This window comes from Carlito syrichta, unplaced genomic scaffold, assembly GCF_000164805.1.
Source record: "Carlito syrichta isolate Samal-C Ts95f unplaced genomic scaffold, Tarsius_syrichta-2.0.1 Scaffold303102, whole genome shotgun sequence".
Classification (NCBI taxonomy): Eukaryota; Metazoa; Chordata; class Mammalia; order Primates; family Tarsiidae; genus Carlito; species Carlito syrichta.
The window spans coordinates 192238-210126 of NW_007247198.1; the positions used below are offsets into that span (position 1 = coordinate 192238).

Sequence of the window (17889 nt, forward strand, 5' to 3'; positions counted from 1 at the left end):
GTTTGCTCGGGGCTGCCTCAGCCTGGGGCCTCAGGCCTGGGCAGGCGTTTGTGATTCTCCTGTGGCAGCTGGACCAGGAATTTCCCCAACCTGCATCCTGGTGCCCTAAGGCTTGTGGCTCAGATCCTGTCAGCATCCTCCATTCACAGAAGGGCGCGTCTCCCCAGGACAGCTCTTGGAGTCCTGAGTCTGCCCCCTTCAGGGTGGCGCATTTCTGGGGCCGCTCCAAGGAGAATAGTAAGCCCAGCTCAGGAATGGGCCTCCAGGCAGGCATGCAGGGAGCTACCTTAGGCCTCTCCTCAATGCAGGGAGTCTGCCGGCGGGGAGATCCTACTATGAGTACCTCAAGGGTTCACAGCAAACTCCAAGTTCACAAAGCACTTCAACAGAAGTCTGTCCCCTTGCCACACAGTGACCTGAGAGAGAGGCAGGAATGACCATTCCTAGTTTACAGATGAGCAGTCAGACCCAGAGAGGGCCAATTCCCTTGCCCAGGGGAGAAGAGATAAGACTTAAACCCAGTCTGTGGGCTGTTCAAGACTCTACTCTCCACAGTTACTTAGACCCATACGGCAGCCACAGGGCAGGAGAGGGCCCAGCCGAGCCTGGGGCTGGGAGGAGGAGTGGAGGCTCCCCATGGGGGGAGTGACACTGGGGAGGGCTGAGTTTCCACTGGCAGGGCTGAGGGTCGTCAGGACGTCTTAAGTGGAGACGGGGCAGGCTAGAAGGTGCGGGGCCTGCTCAGAGAATAGGGGACTCACCACTTTGATTGAAGAATGGAGGCTTCAGGAAAGTCCTGGGGAGTTCAGGTGAAGGAGGGCAGGTCTCCACACCACCAAATCCAAGAGTGCGAAGGAAATGTATTGTGAGACAGTGAGGAGCCACTGAAGGTTATTTAGCAGAGGACAGACCCTGTGCCAGGGGCCATGGAATAAGATGGAGATAGGTGTTCTCTGTCCATTCACTCTCCCTCTCATTCCTTTTTGGCCTCTGACCTCTGACCTTCAGGCCAGTGGACTGTGTGCCACGTGCACATCTGGCTTGTGGTGTCTTTTTTTTTTGAATTGGAGTCTCACTCTGTCGCCCAGACTGGAGTGCTGTGGCCACTCCCGGCCACCGCAGCCTCGACCTGCTGGGCTCCGGCGATCCTTCCGCCTCAGCCTTCCGAGTAGCTGGAACTACAGGCGCGCGCTACCACGCCCGGCTGATTTTTTGATTTATTGTAGAGATGAGGTCTCGCTGCCCAGGCGGGTCTCCAACCCGCGGGCTCAGGCGGTCCACTCACCTCAGCCTCCCAAAAGCGTGGGATTACAGGCTGAGCCACCGAGCCCGGCTTGTGGAATCTTTCTTGGTGCTGGGATGCCCTTGTACAAGGAAACTTCTAGAGGGGAGGAGGTCTCTCAGCTGCAGTTGTAGAAGAGGTCGCCCTATTCCCTCCCTACCTCACCCACATCTAACTGTCCGAGGCAAGAAGGCTCTTAGGGAGAATCTGGGCAAAACTTGGAGAGTCAGAAGGCTGAGGGGAAGACAGGGGCCCTCACTCCAGAGCCCAGAGAGCCCACGGTGCCTGTAGGGGTATGAAGAGAATAGTGCTCACTTCGACCCAGGGCCTCAGGAGCTTGGGCCTTGTCTCCATGCATCAGAGAACTTTCTGGAAGGTGAGTGAAGGGTTCTTCAGACCAGCTGCGATCAAGGCTCTGAGGGGAGGTTGCATTTATGCAGGCTGAGCCAGGCCTGGCTTTACCACAAAGGTACAGTCATGTCATCTGGCTCTCTCATCGGGCGTAGAGCTGGGAAACATACTCCAGCTAGCTGTGGCCACACTGAAAACCTAGCCCATTATTACAGGACAGGGCAGTCAGACTGAATCACTCCTGGCAGACAGAAAGTCTTCAATTAGGGGAAGAATTCAGCACATATGTAGCAGCTGGTGGGTGAAATATGTGTCTCATTCCCAAGGATAATTCTAACCCATCTGATGATCTCACAAGCTCTCACAGAGACATAACAATACATAAATAACACAACTCACTATTCATGGCACTATTGGGCTTTTAATCATATGGATGGTATCATTGTGAGACAGGAAGGGAACCAGCAGGTCTAATTTCCTAAATGAAGGTCTCATGGCTCAACCTCACCGACAAGATGGGAGGCGGTAAGACAGGCCCAGGCCAGCCAAGACCAAGATGGCATCAAAAACGACTTCTACCTGTCCTTCTTGCTCATTATATGATAATTATAATGTATTAACATGCTAGGAGACACTCACCAATGCCATGACAGTTTACAGTTACTATGGCAACCTCTGGACGTCACCTTTTATGGTTTAAAAAGGGGAGGAACCCTAGATTCTGGGAACTCCCGCCCCTTTCCTAGAAAAGTCATGAATAATCCTAGAAACATTCCTAGAAATGAAAATTCCTAGAAAAATTCCTAAAAGATGAAAATTCCTAGAAAAACCATGAATAATCTATCTCTTGCCTAGCATGTAATGAAGAGATAGCTATAATAATAAAACCTCAGGGTTGCATGGTGGCTGTTCTTCCTATATCCCAGGCTGCTCTGCTTCTGGAGTAGCCATTTCAATAAACTTGCCTTTTTTTTTTAAAGTTAGAGTCTCACTTTGTCACCTGGGCTGGAGTGCAGTGGCACGCTCCTGGCTACCGCGGCCTCAACCTGCTAGGCTCAAGTGATCCTTCCGCCTCAGCCTTCCAAGTGGCTGGAACCATAGGCATGTGTCATGATACCGGGCTAATTTTTCTTGATTTGTTTTAGAGGTGAGGTCTCACCAAGTTACCCAGGCTGTTCTTGAATCCATGGGCTCAGACAATCCTCTCACCTTGGCCTCCCAAAGTGAGTGAGCCACTGAGCTCAGCCTAATAAACTTGCTTTTATTTGCCAACTGAAACCCCAGCAACACATGTGGGCTACTCTGCCTATGGATCTGTTTCTTTAATAAACTTACTCTTTGTCTCCTACTTACAGATTGTGATTGAACTCCTCCTTCCTGGGCGAAGCCAAGAACCCATTAAGCCCTCAGGCAAAACCCCAGTTCCGGGCTTTGCTGCACCATCTTTCTTGGTAACTCTGGTCGGATCCCAAATTTGGGGTCCTCTAGCCTATATCAACAGTGCCATTAGTTAGAAACACATGTCACGCAAGAAAACAGGGAACATTTAAAAGTGGCCAAGGCATAACTCAGATGTGGACCTGGGTGGGGGATGGAGGAGACACGAAGTTAAAAAGAAAAGGGACTGCAGTGGTGGGGAGGGGCTATAAGAAATTCTTGGAAGTCCTGCAGACATCTTGCAATCAGTTCTTGATGATTATAATAATGAGGTAGACAGAGGAAGGGCAAGAATAATCTGAGATGATGGAGAATGAACATAAACCAACAGAATTCCTCACATCTGGCTTTGGCCTGCTGTCAAATGTAGATGCAATTCAACACACCCACCCTCTTTCTGCTCCCCAGTGCCTAGTCCCTCCCCAAGCTGGCAGCAGCCACAGCAGTCTGAGAGGCAGCCGGGCAGGGAGCCACCAGCAGGCGGTAACATGGACAGCCCATTTGCCAAGATTCAAGAATCTGTCCCTAAGTGGGAAGATATTTTCTCATGGGCAGCACAAAGAGACATGCCCAGCTGTGCAGTTTCCTTATATGCCCGCCCAGATGAATGGATGGTATGAAAAGGTGGATAAAGGTCACTGCTTTGCTAGATTCTGGTGTGGCCTTGTGCTCTCTGAGCTATGGTGTTGCCATGCTTCCTGGCTTTGGCCCCCTCCCCCACCTTGGGGAGGCGAATCTTTTCTCTCCCTTCTCTGTCTAATTTGTTTTTAAATAAACAATATTTTTTAATCTAAAAAAAGGTGGATATCGGTGGCTCAGCCTGTAATCCCGCATTTTGGGAGGCTGAGATGAGTGGATTGCCTGAGCCCGTGGGTTCGAGACCTGCCTGGGCAACTTGGCGAGACCTCATCTCTACAGTAAATCAACAAAATTAGCCGGGTGTGGTAGCGCATGCCTGTAATTCCGGCTACTCGGAAGGCTGAGGTAGAAGGATCGCCGGAGCCCAGCAGGACAAGGCTGCGGTGGCCAGGAGCGGCCACTGCTCTAGTCTGGGTGACAGAGTGAGACTCCAACTCAAGAAACAGACAAACAAACAAAAAAAGGTGGAAAATTAGGTTGTGCCCACAACTGTATCAGTGGTCAGGGGACTTGGCCTTGTCAAGGGGACTTGGCCTTGTCACCAGAAGGACCAGCAGGATGGGGAAGTTAAATTATGGTCCATTTCTTCCATTCCTGATCTCCTCTCTCAAAATGACTATTTTTCAATTCCTTATCTTGGTCTATTTGGAAGCAGGATTGCAGGGCAAAAAAACACAGCAGCATTCTTTGGTGAAGGAGAGAAGATGGACTGGGAGCTCTTTTTTTTTTTTTAATTAACGGAGAGAGGATTTGGGACCAGTTGAAAGGGTTTTTTTCCCCTTCTAGAAATTTCCAAGATAGCTTGTACAATGGCATTCCAGCATCAAGAAAGACTCCACACACCAGATGTGCATGAAGCACACAGCCCACTGACCTTTGAGCTCCTGGAGGTCAGAGGTCAAAGTGAAATGTGTAAGAGAGGGAAACACCACTGCCAGCCTTGCCATGGGATGTCGGATTGTCGGGATCAGGGAGGGGAGTGAAGGGTTTCCCGGGTGCCTCACCTGTTCTCAGAATGGACTTTAAAATCACACAGAGCAGAGTTTGAACCCGCCACTTAAGAGCTGGTAACCTGAGGCTCTTCAATTAATCTGAGATGTAGTTTCCTCATCTATCCCCGGAACAAGATAGCATGTATATTTAGCACAGTGCCCCACAGGCAGCCAGAATCAGAAGGATCCACATTATTATTATTATTATTATTTTATTTTATTTTTTGAGTCGGCGTCTCATTCTGTCGCCCTGGCTAGAGTGCAGTGTCATAATCACAGCTCACTGCAGCCTTGATCTCCTGGGCTCAAGTGATCCTTCTGCCTCAGCCTCTCAAATAGCTGGGACTACAGGCATGCACCACCATGCCCAGTGAATCTTTTTTTTTTTTTTTGTAGAGACAAGGTCTCACTCTGTCGCTCAGGCTAGTCTTGAACTTCAGGGCTCAAGCAATCCTCCCTCCTTAGCTTCCCAAAGTGCTGGGATTACAAGTGTGAGCCATTGCTCCCAGGGTACTTTATTATTATTCATGGCTGGCTGGCTGGCTGGCTGGGGGTAGAGCAGGGAGAGCTAAGAACTAGGGCAGGATGACAGGAAGACAGATTGTGGAAACAGCACAAAGTCATTTCAGGGATTGGGGAAGGAAGCTTGGGGACGAGTGAGAGGCAGCCGCCAGGGCTCAGTCGGCTAAAAGATGCAGTTACACACATTCACACGGGCCCAGCAAGGCCCTGAGGGAGGGACACAGGACACATGTATATGCTGACAAGGTGCTTCCACCCCTACACCCACCCACGGACACTCACTTGCACACGTCTTTCCATCACTGCGGAGAACATGTCCCTTGGGACACTGACAGGCAAAGGATCTGTCTGTGTTGATGCAGGCATATTCACAACCGTGGTCGCTCAGCAGGCAATAATCCACCCCTGCAAAACAAAAAAACCAGGTGGTCCCCGTGGCCTCTAGGAATCAAGGGACCATTATCCTTACCCCCATCTCCACCTGAAGGCACACAGGCCTCAGTGGACATCCCCACAATGTCCCCAGGGCAAAGAAAAGGGTGGAGAAGAGGGGACCATGCATGACCTGCGATCGAAAGACGTGATGGAAAGTGATGGAAAGACGTGATGGAAAGACGTCTGTAGTCATCAACCACATTTCCCTCCTGGTGTAAATCCTCCCCTCCCCCCAAGAGGAGCGCAGAGTGGGGACTCACGGGAGCAGGTCTTGAGGTCCTCGTTGATGAGGAAGCCTTCCGAGCACTGGCAGACGAAGGACTCCTCCGTGTTCAGACACAGCTGCTCGCAGCCATGGTCCTGCTGCGCACAGTGGTCCACCCCTGCATTGGTCACACACACACATAGAGGAGTCGAGGGGGCAACACCCCACCAGCAACCAGGACAGAAAAACAAAATCTTCTTGAAGGTGTAACGAGCCCTAGGGAAGGTTTCCTCCAACCCCACATCACTGGCCTCTCTGGGAAATCGGCCTTGCTGTTTTGTTTTTCTACCCATCTCTTTCAACAATAAAGTTCATACAACTCCAACAGCTGGGAAGTGCTGTCACTCATGTTGATGACAGTGGACCCCTGTGCCAGGGCCATGACATGCAGACTCTGCAATCTCAGCAGCGCTGAGAGCAGGGACGATTCCCATTTCACACGGCGGAAAGTGAGACGCAGGAAGGTCAAGGTGCTTACGCAGAGCCACACACTGATAGACTAATGCTTAAGAATGAGAGTTTTGGGCCGGGCTCGGTGGCTCAGTCTGTAATCCCGTGCTTTGGGAGGCAGAGGTGAGTGGATTGCCTGAGCCCGTGGGTTCGAGACCTGCCTGGGCAACTTAGCGAAACCTCATCTCTCCAATAAATCAAAAAAAAACTAGTTAGGCGTGGTAGCCTGTAGTTCCAGCTACTCGGAAGGCTGAGGCGGAAGGATTGCCGGAGCCCAGCAGGTCGAGGCTGTGGTGGCTGGGAGTGGCTACTGCACTCCAGTCTAGGTGACAGAGTGAGACTCCAACTCAAAAAAAAAAAAAAAAGAATGAGAGTTTTGGCACTGGCTGGGCGCAGTGGCTCACGCCTATAATCCTAGCACTTTGGGAGACTGAGGTGGGAGGATCGCTTGAGCCCAGGAGTTCGAGACCAGCCTGGGAAACATAGCAAGACCTTGTCTCTACAAAAAAAATCAAAAAATTGGCCAGGTATGGTGGCATGCGCCTGTAGTCCCAGCTACTCAGGAGGCTGAAGTAGAAGGATTGCTTGAGCCCAGAAGGTCAAGGCTACAGTGAGCTGTGATCGTGCCACTGCACTCCAGTCTGGGTGACAGAGTGAGACCCTGACTCAAAAAAATTAAAAAAGACCGTGATGGTTGCTTTCTTACAGGAATATGGTGAGAATAAGAGGAGCTGACACAGGTAGAACACTCAGAACAGTAGCTCATATTACAACCACTGAATGAACGCTTATTATTATTACCAAGTAATGCTGAGTAAGAATTAATTGTATAGCTTCATTTCTCATTGAAAATAAAAAAGAAAAGGTGATTTTTTTTTTTTGAGTCAGGGTCTCACCCTGTCACCCAAGCTAGAGTGGAGTGGCAAGCTCACAGCCACCACAGCCTCGACCTGCTGGGCTCAGGCGATCCTTCCGCCTCGACCTTCCAAGTAGCTGGAACCACAGGCGCATACCACCACACCCAGCTAATTTTCTCATTTATTGTAGAGAGGAGGTCTTGTCAAGTTGCCCAGGCTGGTCTGGAACCCCTGGGCAATCCTCTTGCCTCCACCTCCCAAAGTGCTGGAATTACGGGCATGAGCCACCTCACCCGGCCCAAAAGGGTCTTTTTTTTATTTTTAAACCTGCATAATCAGGACATCCAGGTGCAGAAAGCAAACCAAAGCCTGGGCCTGCATGTGTGGCCCATCCTGGCGCCCGCACAGCACACAGCTGGTCCCCTGGGCAGCAAGCGCTGAAGACCAATGCACACACAGCTGTGGTGAATGGCCCCCAAGGACAGCCCTGCAGGCTGCCTCCCAGATCCCCTTGATGGAGAAAACGCATCCCCTGAGACAGCACAGACACTGGAGGCCTTGTGCAGGGCCACCACCTGGGCCTCTTCACTCCCGCAGGGCCTGGGACGGGTGCCTTCTGGAACATTCCACTGGTAGATACACCAACTGCAAACACTTACAGGATCTCGGGAGCCACATGCCTGTGTCCACATTTGGTTCTGCCATTTACTAGTGACAAGGCCCTGGGAAAGTGACTTAAACTTTTTGTGCCAGTTTCCTCATTTTATTTTTGAATCAGGGTCTCACTCTGTCACCCAGGCTGGAGTGCAGTGGCATGATCATGGCTCACTGCAGTCTCAACCTCCCGGCCTCAGCCTCCTGAATACTTGGGACTATAAGCACACACCATCACACCCGACTGATTTTTTTGTAGAGACGAAGTCTTGCTATGTTGCTCAGGCTGGTCTCAAACTCCTGAGCTCATGCGATCCTCCTACCTCAGCTTCCCAAAGTGCTGGGATTACAGGCAGGAACCACTGTGCCCGGTCTAGTTTCCCCAACCTTAAATAGGGGCAAGAATGTGGATGCCTCATAGGGCTGTTGTAAGGATAAAGTGAATTAGCGCATGGGAAATGCTCACAGCAGTGCTTACATGGAGTGAATGCCTTATAAAGGTTTGCCCTCAGGGGAAGCAGAAGACCATGGCCTTCTCTGGAGACCCCTAGGTAGAAATGGCTTGGTTTATACTTTCTAGTTTGACTAGATCCCAGAGAGAAAGGAGGGTCCCATCTCTTGTGGTCCATCCTCTGAGCTCGCCTAGGCTCCCCAAAGCATGCTGGGAGAAGGACAGGCAAACCACCTGTCCTGGTGGCCTAGGTGGACTCAGCTAGGTCATGCCCAGCCCGTCCCAGGACACCTCCAGGGCCATCAGCTGGAAGACCGAAACTCCTGGAAAAAAGTCAGGATTTGCACAGATCCATCATCATCAGGACATCACCTTGTCGTGCAGAAGACCTCTTGCTCCCCAGAAGTGCACAGAAACAAAGGCACAGCAGGCACTGACTTCTGCACCAGTGCTCTAGTTCAAAAGCCCTTTGGCCTCTGAGCTCAGTCCTTGGAAAGCCACTTTGTTCCCCCCTGAAGATTGAAGGGGACACGTTTTCCTGAGAGCTGCCCTAAGTCTCATACTTCATCGGTGAAGCTTCCCTGCTGGCGGTTTAGGGCCTGAATACTCAACAGCTGCACTGTCCTCACTCACAATCTCTCTCTGTCTCCAGCGGGGAGCAGATGTGGGGACTGCCGGGTGGAAAGCCACACAAAGGGCCCCTTCTGCACAGGCCGTGTCGCCGAGCCCCTCTCCCCGAGTGCCAGGGCCACAACTCCACCACAGCGCTCCGGCACTCCCACCCTGCTGGCTGGGACTGTGGAGACTGTGCCTCATAAAAACGGTGGGCCCGCCAGCTGGCAGAGCCTGTGAGTTCCCGTGCGTTTACATCACCAAGTGAGTCTGCTGTGGCTCTGACACAAGATTAAGAAAAGGCTTCACAGAATGTCCCATGTTTCTCAGCTCTACCCTCAGATGGGCCTGTGTAGCCCATCGCTTTCTGAGGTCTATCCCTTCTGGCCTCTTGGCCCAACCTGGGGCCAGGTACTGGCCACTCTCACAGGTGCCACAAAAGGAACTGTTCTCTGTGACGAAATGTTTATCTGGCACCAAGCTAAGAGACTGAAATGGTCCTGATTTTTTCCCCATAAAAGCCCGGGTAGGTTTACTTTTTTTTCTTCAATTTTTAGGAATTTTTTTTGCTAGAAACAGAGTCTTGCTATGTTGTCCTTCTGCTTCTCAAACTCCTGACCCCAAGCGATCCTCTCTCCTTGGCCTCTCAAAGTGCTGGAATTATAAATGTGAGCCACCACACCTGGTTGGTTTTACTTTTTTCAAAAGATGGTAAAGCAAAACCTAGAGAAGTTAAATAACTTGCTCAGGGTTACACATTGAGTTTGTGGTAGAGCTTGGATTTGAATTCAGGCCTGTCTGACTTAGTAAATGTTCCCAACAGCAAATAATAATATTAGTGAATATAGGCCAGGCATGGTGGCTCACGCCTGTAATCCCAGCACTTTGGGAGGCTAAGGCAAGAGGATTGCCTTAACCCAGGAGTTCGAGACCAGCCTGGGCAACATGGCGAGACCTTGTTTCTATTTTTAAAAAATAGTATTTTTTCTTTTTAGTAGGAGTCTCACTCTGCTGTCCAGGGTGGAGTGCAGTGGCACGCTCATGGCCACTGCAGCCTCGACCTGTTGGGCTCAGGTGATCCTTCTACCTCAGCCTTCGAAGTAGCTGGAACTATAGGCACACGCCACCATGCCCGGCTAATTAGTGAGTATTTACTGAGTGTTTATGCCCAGCAGCACTAAGTGTTTAACATGGATTAATTATTTTATTTTATTTTTTTGTTTGTTTGGTTGTTTTGAGTCGGAGTCTCACTCTCACCTAGACTGGAGTGCAGTGGCCACTCCCGGCCACCGCAGCCTCGACCTGCCGGGCTCCGGCGATCCTTCTGCCTCAGCCTTCCAAGTAGCTGGAACTACAGGCGTGCGCTACCACACCTGGCTCATTTTGATTTATTGTAGAGATGAGATCTCGCCAAGTTGCCCAGGCGGGTCAAACCCTCGGGCTCAGGTAATCCACTCACCTCAGCCTTCCAAAGCGCGGGATTACAGGCTGAGCCACCGAGCCCGGCTTGGATTAATTATTTTAATCTTCACAACTCAACCTACGAGGTAGATAGTGTTAATATTCCCATTTTGGAGGGGGGGCACAACATCAATAAAGGCACCTGATCTCAAACCAGGCAAAGTGGGGACAAAAGGGAAGCCCAAACTTTGCCTGTACGATGACCACTTGTATACCTAATCCTGAATTGTACCCCACATCTTAAAAAAAAAAAGCCAGGCGCAGCTTGTGCCTATAATCCCAGCACTTTGGGAGGGGGAGGTGAGAGGATTGCCTGAGCTCAGGGGTTCGAGACCAGCCTGGGCAACTTGGCAAGACCTCGTCTCTACAATAAATCGCAAAAACTAGCTGGGCGTGGTGGCGCATGCCTGTGGTTCCAACTACTTGGAAGGCTGGGATGGAAGGATCGCCTGAGCCCAGCAGGTCAAGGCTGTGGTGGCCATGATCGTGCCACTGCACTCCAGCCTGGGTGACAGAGTGAGACTCTGACTGAGGCTAAGCGTGGCTACACCCCACAGACCACCAGGAAACCCAGGGGTTCCATAAGAGACTGGTTGCTAGTGAGCCCGGAGCTGTGTGTGGAGCCTGCCTCATAAGCCCCCCAACCTCGGGCACACTCACGGCTGCAGGTCTTGCCGTTGGGGTCCAAGGTGTAGCCCTGACGGCAGCGGCAGTAGTAACCCTCCTCCGTGTTGACACACTCGTGCTCACAGCCTGGCTTGTTCAGCGCACAGTAGTTGATCCCTGAGGGGAGAAAGGGCAGACCCTCTTTCAGGCTCCGGGCTTCTCCCAGGGCTGAGCAGGCAGTCCCCCAAGCCTCCCAAGAGCCCCTGCAGAAAAAGCCGTGGGTGCTGCCTGATGAGGTGAACCAAGAACCAATCATTCATTCATTTATCCACCAACCAAGTGCCAGGTCCTGAGCTAGTCACAGGCATGTGATGGGGGGTAAGATGGAGGCCACTGCCTCGAGGGGTACATGCTCCAGTGAGGAGGCAGACAAGGAGGGGCAACTGTAAGGCGATGCAGAGCACAGAGGAGGGGCTCTCCTGAGTCCTGGGGTCAGGGGAAACTTCCTGGAAGAGGTGATGACCAACCGGAGGCCTTAGGAGGGGGAGGAGTCAGGTAAAGGGACCGGGAGGTAGCAAGGAGTGAGGACTTGGGGACAACACACACAGGCCTGGGGATGAGGGCGAGGGGCACATCGGGGGGGAGGGTGGGCTGCGAGAAGCTGAGCGTGCCAGAAGTATGAGGAGTCAGATAAGGCTGGGGTGAAGGGCCAGCCATGCAGGCCCCAGAGTGAAGCAATGACATTTCCACACAGGTGGCTGGAGTTGGGGATGTTGGCACAGATGAGGTCAAAGTTATGCCTTCAAGGAGATTTGCGGTGGAGGGGGAAGTCAGCGAACTTAGCGAATATTTGGTACATAAGCTGCTCTGTGGAACACAGAGAAAACAGCTCCTGCTCTCTCGGGACTTGTTGAAAGGAAGCCTGGCCCCTGAAGTATACCTCGGGAGTCTCTGCCTTGGTCTTTTCCCCCTTGATGGCCCAAAGAGCTAAGTCGAAGCTCAGCTGAGCTGACTTGATGGCCAAGGAGCTGAGAGCTGGCGTGAGGGTCACACCCCCAGCTCACCCCCTTCCAAGAAATATGGAAAAGCTAAGAGAGTCCATTCAGTCTCTTCCTGGAGTTAACCTGATCACTAGGGCTTAAAGCAGATAGGGAGCTTCTGTTTGAAGTGATATCCGACAGTGACATTTGATGAATCAAGGCAGAATAACCAAAGGTGATCTTGAAAAATATCCAGCTATGTAGGGGAGTCTGGAAATGGCAGTTACATGAAAAAGGATCCAAATGCTGAATCCTGGTAGAAAATACTGAAACCAGTTGGGGATGGTGGTTCATACTTGTCATCCCAGCACTTTGGGAAGCCAAGGTAGGAGGATCACTTGAGCCCAGGAGTTCAAGACCAGCCTGGACAATATAGTGAGAACTCATCTCTACAAAAAAAATCAAAAAAAATTAGCCAGGCATGGTGGTGTGCACCTGTACCTCCCAGCTACTTGGGAGGCTGAGGCAGAAGGACCGCCTGAGCCCAGGAGGTCGAGGCTGCAGTGAGCCATGAGTGTGCCACTGCACTCCAGTCTAGGTAGCAGAGTGAGATCCCAACTCAAAACAAAGACAATAGAAGAGAAGAAAGAAAAGAAAAAAAAAAAACTAAATCCACCAGACCCCCCCCCCCATAGGAGGTTACCGGGGCAATGGAACTGGAAAAGGACATAAGAGGAGATTGTGGTGGATCTTTATGAAACTGGCACTGAGGGAAAAGGTCACCACCGACCTCACTGGCAGGGCTGGATCAGTTTAACTGCACAGCATTGTTCTTTTTCTGGGAATGTGGCAAACACTGTTGGTTGTCTTGCCAACAGCCATTACCCGATGACCCCCCAAGGCCTGAATCGTGGCTGGTCTATGCAACGTGGCAACCATGTTCTCATTTGTCAGTGATTGGTCAAGAGGTGGGAATATGTCCTAGTTCTGGCCAATGAGACATAGGAGAAGTTTACTGGGACCCCTACGAAAGGTTTTTCTTCTTGAAAAGACAAAAGTGTATGCAGAGAAATGTCTTTCTGTGTCCTCTTTCCTTTCTTTCTTTGAGTCTAGTAGTGTGAGGATATGATGCCTGGAGCTGTAGCAGCCAGCCAAGTAGAAAGACAGGAGGAGTCCAGGTTCTGGATAATATCATTGAGTTACTGAGCCAACCCTGGGACCAACCACCTGTGGACTTGTTAGGTAAAATCTAAATGGCCTGGTGATGTAAGACATCATTAACTGGATTTTCAAACTGAAAAGGACACTACCTGATATAGGGGAAATGATCTAAAACCATAAAGAACTGAGAATGTGCACATTTTATTTTTACTATATATTTGCCCCAAAATTATTTGAGGAAGCTTAAATATCCAAACAACTTGAAGACATGATACATGCCACCCTCTTGTTTCAGTGGTTCCTTACTGCCCTGGTGAACCTCTCTCTTCCTTCACAGTCAGTTCGGCATCATTTCCTCACCCTCTGTCACCTCCCACATGAAGCCAGTTCATTCTATGGGACGTCTCTTTGGTAGCATTCATCATAATGGGTACATAGCAGTTTATGTATCTGTGACACTTCAGTGTCTGTTTCTTCACTAGACTGAGTTCCACAAGCAGAGACCATGTCGTTTTTGTTTTTCTTGCCATTAGAGGCAGTTCAGTAATGACATTAATGATGATAATCACAGCTGCTGTCATTTCTTAAGCACCTGCTAAATGCTAGACACCGTGCCAAACAGTTCATAGACATAACTGCATTTGACCCTACAAGGTATGCGTGATTGTTATCTGTATATATATCTAGGGAGGTGGAGTCTCATTCTGTCACCCAGGCTGGGTGATCGTGCCGTGGCACGATCATGGCTCACTGCAGCCTCCACTTCCTGGGCTCAGGCAATCCTTCCACTTCAGCCTCCCAAGTAGCTGAAACCACAGGCATGTGCTACCACACCCAGCTAATTTTTTATTTTTTAGAGATGAGATCTTGCTATGTTGCCCAGACTGTCTTGACTTCCTGGTCTCAGGTGATCCTCCCACCTGGCCTCCCAAAGTGCTGGGATTACACGTGCTAGCCACCAAGCCCGGCCTGTTATCCCTATTTTAAAGTGGAGGAATGGAGATTTAGAGAGGTTAATCACTTGCTCAAGATTCCACAGCTAGTAACAATGGAAATATGAGTGAAACCCAGATCCAAGGGGCCCCTTAACGGGTCCATCAAAGAATCAGTGATGTGCCCTCCTAGGTGATTGGTGAACGGGACTTCCTTCATGCCTAGAACATAAGCAGGATGGCTACAGACAGACAGCCCATCGTATGCAGAGCTGGCCTAAGAGAAGAGATATTACCTTGTTGTGTCATTGACTCTAGGCACTCACTCTATAACTCTCTGTAAGTCACTCCTTCTGTGTGAAGAGAGGCAGGATCCTGTTGCTGTGTGCAGATTTAGTTCATCTGCCTAGAGCTCATCAACAACCTCACCTATGCAGGATGTAGCCAAGTATCAGGAAACAAGCCAAGAACTTTGATCAAGAAAAATAAGCCTGGCAATAAAGCACCAGCCACATATAAAGAGACAAACAAACACAACGTGAAGGCCTACAGTCTAAGGCCATGTGGTGTAGAGCCTGAAAGAATCACTTCATTATACCATCAGGGAAAGATGAGGTTGTCTTCAGCAAACTCTGTTTTAAAAAGCCAGAATTCAGGTTGGGCTCAGTGGCTCATGCCTGTAATCCCAGCAATCTGGGAGGCCAAAGTAGGAGGAGCGCTTGGGTCCTGGAGTTCAGGACTGGCCTGGGAAACATGGCGAGATCTCATCTCTACAAAAAATTTAAAAATTAGCTGGGTATGATGGCATGTACCTGTAGTCCCAGGGAGGCTGAGAAGGGAGGATCACTTGAGTCCAGGAGGTTGAGACTGTGGTGAGACATGATCACACCACTGCATGTCAACCTGGGCTACAGAATGAGACCCTGACTCAAAAAATAAAATGAAAATGAAAACAATTAAAAGCCAGCATTCAAGCTGGGCACAGTGGCTCACGCCTGTAATCCCAGCACTTTGGGAGGCCAAGGTGAGAGGATTGCCTGAGCTGAGGGGTTCGAGACCAGCCTGAGCAACATGGTGAGACCTTGTCTCTACACTAAATCAAAAAATGAGCCAGGTGTGATGGCGCGTGCCTGTGGTTCTAGCTACTTGGAAGGTTGAGGTGGAAGGATCGCCTGAACCCAGCAGGTCGAGGCTGTGGTGGTCGTGAGCATGCCACTGCTCTCCAGCCTAGGTGACAGAGTGAGACTCCAACTCAAAGAAAAAAAGAAACCCAGCATCCAGCTACTGTGGAAAACATAACCACAGTAGTTTTTCAAAAAATTAAATATAGAATTAACCATATAATCCAGCTTCTGCATGTATACATCTGTGATCATAGCAGCTTTTTTATTTTTTTTAGTTGGAGTATCACTCTGTCGCCCAGACTGGAGTACAACGGCACACTTAGGACCACCGCAGCCTCAAACTGCTGGGCTCAGGTGACCCTTCCTCCTCAGCCTTCCCAGGAGCTTGAACTACAGGCACACACCACCATGCCTGGCTAATATTTTGATTTATTGTAGAGACAAGGTCTCATCAAGTTGTCCAGGCTAGTCTCAGACCTCTGAGCTCAGGCAATCCTCTGGCCTAGATCTTTCAAAGTGCTGGGATTACAGGCATGGGCTACTGTGCCTGACTCATAGCAGCTTTATTCACAATAGCCAAAAGGTGGAAGCTACCCAAATGTCCATCGATGGATGAAGAGATAAACAAAATGTGATATATATACATGCAATGGAATATTATTCAGACATAAACAGGAAGGAAATTCTGACACATTCTATAACATGAATGACACTTGAAGACACCATGTGAAGTGGTACAAGCCAGTCACAAAAGAACAAATAGTGTATGATTCCACTTATATGCGGCACCCAGAAGAGAGAAATTCACAGGGTCAGAAAGTAGATTGGTGGCTGCCAAGAGATGAGGAAGAAGAAATGAGGTACTCTTGTGTTTTGTTTTGCTTTGTTTAAATGTTGAGTTCTCTTTATCACCCAGGTTAGAGAGCAGTGACATGATTGTGGCTCACCACAACCTCGACTTCCTGGGCTCAGGTGATCCTCCTGCCTCAGCATCCCTAGAAGCTGGGGCTAAGGTGCACACCACCACATCCAGCTATTTTTTTTTTTTTTTGTAAAGATGAAGTCTTGCTATGTTGCCCAGGCTGGTTTCAAACTCCTGGGCTCAAGTGATCCTCCCGCCTTGGCATTTCAAAGTGCCAGGATTACAGGCATGAGCCACTATGCCTGGCAGGAATTATTGTTTAATGGGTCTAGAGTTTCAGTTTGGATGATAAAAAGGTTCTGGAAATTGAAGGTGACAATGGTTGCACAATAATGTGAATGTATTTAATGCCACAGAATTGTACACTTTAAAACAGTTAAAATGGTAAAATTTATATTATATATTTTTTACTACAATTAAAAAGCTAGCATTCTCTTTAAGAAAGATTTACATACTTATTTCAAAACAACATGTACCCAATAAATATATATATATATAATTTTTGTCAATTTAAAAAAATAAACACCAAAAATATGTAACTTTAATATGTCCATCTTAAAATTCCAAAAAAAAGGGGAAAATATAAAATAGGAAAATAAATACATAATGTTTAAAGAATATTTTAAAATTAGCCAGGCATGGTGGTACGTGCCTATAGTTCTGGCTACTTGGAAGACTGAGGTGGAAGTATCACTTGAGCCCAGCAGATTGAGGCTGCAGTGGCCGTGAGTAGCGTGCCACTGCACTCCAGCCTGGACAACAGAGTGAGATTCCAACTCAAATAAATAAATAAGATTTTTAAAGAGAAAAAATCTGCACACAAAATAACTCAACTGGAAAACATTTAGCTTCTTAAGGCAGTTATCACTCAGCAAATCTGTCAAGCAGCAATTTAATAATGACCCTTCTCCAGATGAGTCTTTTAACAGAGGCTTAAGGGCAGTTCTCTGCCTTTTGTCCATACATGGGTCACACTCCCTCACTCATGTGTTGCTTAGGTATCACTCATTCGCAGAGTCATTGAATGAGTATTTACTGAGTACCTACCCTGCGTCTCACATCTGATTAGCTCTCCTCACATGCTGTGATGTGGTGCACATGAGCCAGGCTTGGATGCAACTTTACCTGGTGAGGCCCAGCATGTCCAATACACCCCTGGGAACTCAGATGGCAGGACAGTCAGATAAACAACAAGCGGACTTTCCGGGTGCCAAGGCATGAAAGAGTCAGAGCCCTGGCCGGGCACGGTAGCTCAGCCTGTAATACCAGCATTTTGAGAGACAGAGGTAAGAGGACTGCCTGAGCCCGGGGGTTCGAGACCAGCCTGGGCAACTTGGTGAGACCTCATCTCTACAATAAATCACAAAAAATAGCCGGACGTGGTGGCATGTGTCTGTAGTTCCAGCTACTTGGAAGGCTGAGGCGGAAGGATCACCTAAGCCCAGCAGGTGGAGGCTGCGGTGGCTGTGACCGTGCCACTGCACTCCAGCCTGGGTGACAAGAGTGAGACTCCGATTCAAAAAAAAAAGGAAAAAATTCAAGAGTCAGAGCCCTAACTGAAGAAGTAAGACTACAAACACGGAAGATTGGTGACCCAAGCCAGTACATTTTGATGCCTGCTGAATGCACAGACAGTAGGTCACACAACCAATACAAGTGACATTGCCAAGCCTGGACCTCACGTATCCTATCTCAGTCCAACCTGTAGGCTTCACACCAGTTTTTTTAGAGTGTGAAAAACTACAGGGAGCACCCA

At 49.4% G+C, this 17889-nt stretch overlaps 1 protein-coding gene across 3 annotated transcripts in view; it reads right to left on the minus strand.

The window, feature by feature from the left end:
* MATN2 (matrilin 2) overlaps positions 1-17889 on the minus strand; it is a 144500-nt gene that overhangs the window by 28718 nt on the left and 97893 nt on the right. For all 3 annotated transcript variants that reach the window (XM_021712129.1, XM_008057660.2, XM_008057661.2), the window contains 3 exons: positions 11069-11191; positions 5919-6041; positions 5506-5628 (listed from right to left, as the gene is read on the minus strand). In XM_021712129.1, coding sequence (XP_021567804.1) covers positions 5506-5628; positions 5919-6041; positions 11069-11191 — 369 coding nt within the window. The remainder of the gene's footprint in view (positions 1-5505; positions 5629-5918; positions 6042-11068; positions 11192-17889) is intronic.